Source organism: Xiphophorus couchianus, chromosome 3, assembly GCF_001444195.1.
Source record: "Xiphophorus couchianus chromosome 3, X_couchianus-1.0, whole genome shotgun sequence".
NCBI classification, from domain to species: domain Eukaryota; kingdom Metazoa; phylum Chordata; class Actinopteri; order Cyprinodontiformes; family Poeciliidae; genus Xiphophorus; species Xiphophorus couchianus.
In genome coordinates this window covers 18,932,904-18,939,195 of record NC_040230.1, presented here as the reverse complement: position 1 = coordinate 18,939,195, position 6,292 = coordinate 18,932,904, and the positions used below count along the sequence as shown (strand labels likewise).

Below are 6,292 nucleotides of genomic sequence, written 5' to 3'. Positions count from 1 at the left end.
GTTTCTCATCTGTTCTTTAATTGTCCATGATGTGTTGTGTTTTTGGATCTTTTAGCCTCAGTTTGACTCTTTGTAAGTAATTCTTGATTCTATAGGCTTTTACAGTAATCTGGTGTACACAGCAAATCCAGCAGGTCAAAATGAACTCTATCAGATTTGATTTTAACACTTTTAAAGTGTCTATATGAGTCCATGCCAGAAAGTGATAATTTAACTCTTTTTGGAGAGTTGGTATCTTAACTCTAATTAAGTGTCAAATATCAAATCTGCTAGAGTTAATCATTTAACACTTATTAACACTAATTCAGTGTTAGATCTTAATATTAACGCTCACAGAGTTTTTTTTTTAAACTTCATAAGAGTTATTTGTAATTAATATTAAATAGGTATTTTATTGTTTTGAACTTTTAAAAATTCTTTGGAAAATAAACATTTAATAAAGAGGCAATGATTTTCTCAAATGCATTTATTTAAAAACGTGCACCATAATTACAAAACACATTACAACGTGGAATAATGTGCATGTTTCACATGTCGCTTTCATTCACATATTGCCTATCAAAAGGTCTGACATATGAGTTGTGCAATACAAAATGCAGTATGCTTAATACATTTCAGAGTTAAGAAGAGTTACTGTTTCCATTTTAACACCTCTAGATTTGATACGGAAACACTTTGTTTTAACACTGGACTTTAACTACTAATAATATACACCTCAGAGTTACATAAACAGTATGTGACTCTATTAGAGTAAAATTAATTAAAGACTTTTGCATAAAGTCTACTAACACCAAAACATTTAACACTTTTGAATTCACTTTGTATGTATGAATAGTGAAATGAGGTTCATCATGCTTTATTGGTGATTTGTCAATGATCAAATAAAAACTGCACCTTGTACTTATTCAAGATGTCTGTGGGGGTGGGGTCTAACAGTATAATCTAAAATCAACTTTTTTGAGCTTTACATAATGTTATTCCCTCATCAAAAACATGGAGTGTTGCTTTGATTCTTTCATGATTATTTGAGTAATCCTTTAATCTCCACTGGCAGCCATTTCTCACCAAGTGCCGCCCTTTCCTCTCAGCTCCTCCTCTGAGCTCCAGTCTCCAAGCAAAGGTTTTATCTCACAGAGCGCGACTCCCCAACTCAGCTCCTTCAAAGTAGCGGTAGCAGCAATTAGCAAATGTTGTTAGAGGCTTCATGGAGATTTGTTGTTGTGATAACGGGCTGAAGGGGGAGTGTTTGAAAGAGCACACACACATTTCAACACAAAGGCCCAATTTCAGAGTGTTAGATTATGAAGTCAAATTTCTATTAAGACATGTTCGATATATACAACATTTTTAAAACAAGTGAAGGTAAGGTAGTTACTTGATTGTTTTTGTGAGATGGCACTATTTGCCTGGAATATACTTCATACTTCCCCTTTAGTTGCAGATTCCACTTTGCATTCAGGAATGGAGGTTTGTGTTAACTGGATGTTTACCTATTTGTCGGTCCTGTGATAGATTAGGAACCAGAGATGAACTCTGCATCTTGGACGTTGACCACTGGCACTGACTCCCCCGTGACCCTTGCCAGGAATATTTGAGGATGGATATTTGAAAAATAGACTTTTGGCCAACCTTTAAGCAACTCCAACATTTTAATTATTTGATCATATTTTTAAAGCTTTTGTACACATGAACCAACCTTTTGCCAGAGAAATTTAGGGCTTAATTTGAGACCTGTACATTGGTTGCCTGCTCTTCAACTGAGCAATGCAACATCTCCAATGGTAATATTTGATCAGTTTTCAGTTTATTGTTACTATTTGTCAAAGAGTGCCAATAAAACATCTCTGTTTTCTTTTAAAAGATTTATTTGCATGTAGAAAATATTTGCCATAGTTTTAAGTCAAACATCGCCTGAAACAGAGAATGCCTGGATTAATGGATGGACGGATAAATTTGTGATTTATACAAATAATCACTGTGACCCACACAGACACAGACCCTTTCATTTCTATTGGTAGGGATGCCACAGTGGGTGCAGTAAACGTAGGGTATATTAGCATAGCTGGTATTATAAAGCCTTAAATCTGTACATATGTAAAGCATGTAACTTAACTCACCAATAAATCAGATCATCAAAAAGAACACAACCTGTTTGTTGAAACAAAGGGTGCTGATAATTACACTGGCTATTTACTTTGATAATCAATTTTTATATTTTTACACGTTTCCATAAATATTCAAGTCTGCGGTGTTCATGTAGTCATCGTTGTCATCCAGGTCCTATGAAGAATAAGAATGATAAGGGTGTTTATAAAAAGCGGACTGAATTTTAAATAACTGGAAAAAAAAACTGGATCATACCTGTTTGTAATTGTTGGATTTTTGTTGGCTTTATGGTCCCACCACAGCAGCAGAAATAACAATTAGAAACTTTTCATATGAAATATTTCATAAATCTAATTGAAGTTGTTACCTCTTTGGTGACGGGAAGTGGGGTTTGTTAATTTTCTGTCCACCACAGGAGTTTGCATTATTGGGACTGATGATTTGAATAACAGGTTTTACAATCAAAACACACACCAAGAAAACTTTACAACTTGTAGTTTTTTTAAGCTAATTGTTCACCTTAGATCATGCTCATTCCTTTGGGGTCTCCTGTTAAAGACAAATGAAATACTTTATGTGTAATATTTCAAATAAAAACACAAGAGCTTCTCTTATATGTAAGGTTTTTACAAAGCCACAAAAAGTTCCACTTACCTCGAAAATCTGCTCCAGATAGACCTTCTAGGAAAAATAAAGAAGGAACAGAAAGTATGCAAATGTTTTAGGAAGCATTTTGTCTAAAGTCAAAAAAGGAATTAATCTTTTATGTTTAAGAAAAAACTCCCAACTCAGCAATTTGCAGGTTTATTTTAAAGCTGCAGCAGAAAATATGAACTTTTTCTCTTAAATTCAGTGCTGCATTGAGAAAAGTAAAAAAAAATAAATCTCTTGCCTTTGATCAGAACGAGTTGGTCCTGAGGCGCCAGGACGAATCCTGAAAATGTCACATACTGAATTAAATATTATATTAGATAAGTACAATGTTACTAAGATAAGAATAATCATTTTTATCTGTCTAACAGAGACACGGACATTGTTTGCAAAGCGACCATTTCTCACCTGCGAGACAGTCTAGACATCCTGTTCCACATGCTAATGTTAGAGAAGTAAAGTGTATTATAATAATGTAGTTAAATGCAGGTGTGACTGTGAGAAAACTGTCTTTTTTATACCTGCCATCTTGACTTTGCAGCTCTTGAATACGTTTCCTTTAAAAGACCAAACATTTGTTAAAATATTAGACATCTGCAACCAAATGTCATATTTTATTTCATATTCACTGTTAATGAAAATTAGTTTGGCACTTTGTTACTCACTTGTATTTCTTCACCATCAAAACACAGAAGAGTCCAAAGATCACAGCAGTGGCAGCTACTGCAACAGCAGGAATGATGATGTGGTTGTAGTTTTGTTGGCCTGCAAACCAAATGTAAACCATTTCTTTTTTATTGCAAACAGCAACAAGTAGGCAGGATTTCAAATGGCTGTTCTTTTAAAATGAATAAAAAAGCAAAACAAGGTTTGTCTCACGTTTTACATTAAGTGTGAACTTTGCCTCAGATTTTATTCCCCCACTAAATGTTGCTGTGCAGGTGAGCTCTGATTCGTCATCCTTTTCCTCAGGAACGAAGGACAGGATGGACTCTGCCTCCCAGACCCCTGAATGAATGTGTTTATGAACTTCAGTGATGTCATCATCCTTTCTTTCCCGACTCCATTTAATCTGAGGGACATGCGAGGGGCAGGTGTGGTGAACAGAGCAGGTGAGAGTGTAGGGTTTGCCTTGAGTGGCCGTCTTTATTGGACCCAGTTTGAGTTGAGGTTTGTCATCTGTGAACAACAAATTCAGGTAGCAGCTCATGTAAAAATGGGTTAAACATACAAGCAGGTTTGAAATCCAGCATATAGAGTGTATACATACGGATCATTGTGATGTCAGCACATTTCTCAACAAAGGAGTACTTTTCTTTAGTTTGTTCGTTGGTGTCTTTTCGTACAAGTTCAATGCGGAAGCAGAAAGGGCCGTTGTCATAATCTTTAACTTGAACTATTTCTAAAGTGCAATTGTTCTGACCCAGGTTTCCCAGCAACCTTGTTCGGCCCTTAAAGCTGTCCAGGATCTTTGTGCTGTCTTCATGGTAGAAGATCTCGTTCGATTTGTCCTTACGATGCCAGATGCCCCTGAGTCTGGAGGTAGACAGGTAAGTCCCAGGATGACTGACTGTACAGGGCAGCACAACACAGGAGCCAACTAGAGCGTCAATGGACTTTTCAACATTGGCCGTCCACTCTTCTCCAAGCACAGAGCTGCAAATGACTGATTAATCAGAACCAAAGCAAAAAATTACAAATAATTATTGAGGAGTAAAAGAAGATTTATGAAGTAATTTACTAATCACTTACAAGTCAAAACCAAACACATCATGATCTTTCTCTCGTGGTCCATTGTGCCGCAAAACCCTGTGGGTTTGATTGTTCAAATCTGAAGGAATTTATAAAGGAGGAAAAAACAAACAGAAACACAAAATATTATATCAGCATTAATCCCAAGGATTAAAAACTTACTAAGGAGATTTAATTGACATTTTTCCTAAAATACTAAGGTATGAAATCAAAGGTGTGAAATGGCTCAACACTCAGAGTCCACCAGCTATGAAAGTTAATCATAAATGAGCATTGTATTTTCACCAGCAGATTGATTATAGTTTTAAATTACTACACAGGAGAGTTGATTTTGAATTTTCCTTCAGACCAAACCATTTTATGCAATGGCACTGTTAAAAATCCGATCTGAAAGAATAACACAAATAAAAAATGGAATCTGAGACTAAACAAAAATAAGGAAAACCAAACTCTGGGATTAATTTAATGTGGCGATTTCACAATCATAAGTGTGGAAACATGTGAGTAAGAAGGAAAGAGTTTGAAACTGAATGAGGGAGGTGAGGTTAGGTGTGGGTTTGGGTACAACATCATAATGACGCAAAAAATCAAGCAAATTCAGAACAAAAGAAGTATCTATGCAGAATGCTAAATCTGAAATTTGTGTGGAATTCAGAAGAAACTAAATGAAAACATTCAATTTGCAAAAATATTATATATATAGTCACCTTAAACAAAAATATTAACTACACCCACAAACAATTTTGAAAAGTATTTACTTTGATATCCTTCAATATGAAAATGACATGTTATATATCTGAATGTGCACAGGACCTCGTGTTTTGAGTCAGAAATCTGCCTGCAATAGAAGCTCTTGTACAGTAATGACAACATGTTGCATAACTGGTTTCTCCATGGATTAAATTGCTGCTCGAAATATTAAATTTATTATTGCTTATTTAGTAAAGAAAACATTGTGAACAGATTATATCAAAATGAATAATACTGGGAAAAGTTCAAAACAGCAGAATACTTACCGAAATTGCTTTGGGAGACTTGAATTTATTTAACATGATGTTAAATAAAGAGGAAGTTAGTTTGTTCTTCTGTGTACTAATTTGTCTGCCGTTAGCAAAAGAAACCAAGTTCCTTACCCATTCCTTCATTTTACAATAATATCAAATAGTTCTATCATTTTTTAATCATTTAATATATTTTTAAATTGAATCAAGTATTCAGAAAAAACATTTTTTTAAAAATAATATCCTAATTTAAATCAAAATGTTACATTAGGAACAATCAGCAGAGAAAGTATTAAATCTAATCACTTCTTTCAATGTATTTATCAATGCTAATCTGATTTTTTATTTTTTTTTACCAAGCCCTTATTTTATTAGAAAAATATGCGTAAACTAAGTTTGGTACAACTATTACAATTGTCAAAATCTTACCTAATGTCTTGTCTGTGCGGTTTTCTGAAAACACTTGTGAAGACTGATTCTCTGATTTGGTTTCTGTAGTTTGGCAGCCGCCACAATTACTTTGTGAAAATGTAAGAGTGTGTGTAAAGGCAGTGAAGCCAGAATTAATGATGCAGAGAACAGGGAGTGGTCTCAGCTGTATTACTTATCTGTATGAAAATCTCTGTTATATTTTAAGACATAGAATTTCTGACTCTAAACAGGAAGAAAAATGCTTCTTGTTTCTTGTTTTTATCTTTCCCATGCGTGAAGTTACAATTGACTTTACCCACCAGGAAATCAAATTTGTCATCAGTTGTAGATTTCCTCTGGCTGTATAAAGA

At 34.5% G+C, this 6,292-nt stretch overlaps 1 protein-coding gene across 1 annotated transcript; it reads right to left on the bottom strand.

The window, feature by feature from the left end:
* Positions 1-448: 448 nt before the first annotated feature.
* On the bottom strand, positions 449-6,050 carry LOC114141936 (sialic acid-binding Ig-like lectin 13). Its single transcript, XM_028012870.1, has 13 exons — positions 5,940-6,050; positions 4,510-4,588; positions 4,028-4,423; positions 3,637-3,936; positions 3,423-3,522; positions 3,279-3,314; positions 3,166-3,198; positions 2,999-3,040; positions 2,761-2,787; positions 2,626-2,655; positions 2,474-2,539; positions 2,362-2,389; positions 449-2,280 (listed from the first exon to the last, which is right to left on the bottom strand). The coding sequence occupies exons 2-13, from the start codon at positions 4,550-4,552 to the stop codon at positions 2,218-2,220; spliced, it is 1,164 nt and encodes a 387-aa protein (XP_027868671.1). The 5' UTR covers positions 4,553-4,588; positions 5,940-6,050; the 3' UTR covers positions 449-2,217.
* Between the last annotated feature and the right edge of the window lie 242 nt (positions 6,051-6,292).

Coding starts and splice junctions, on each gene's coding strand:
- LOC114141936 (XM_028012870.1), bottom strand. CDS start 4,552: ATGGACCACGAGAGAAAGATCATGATGTGTTTGGTTTTGACTT. Junction 4,424..4,509: donor GATGTGTTTGGTTTTGACTT/GTAAGTGATTAG, acceptor CTGATTAATCAG/TCATTTGCAGCTCTGTGCTT. Junction 2,656..2,760: donor ATCTGGAGCAGATTTTCGAG/GTAAGTGGAACT, acceptor TGTCTTTAACAG/GAGACCCCAAAGGAATGAGC.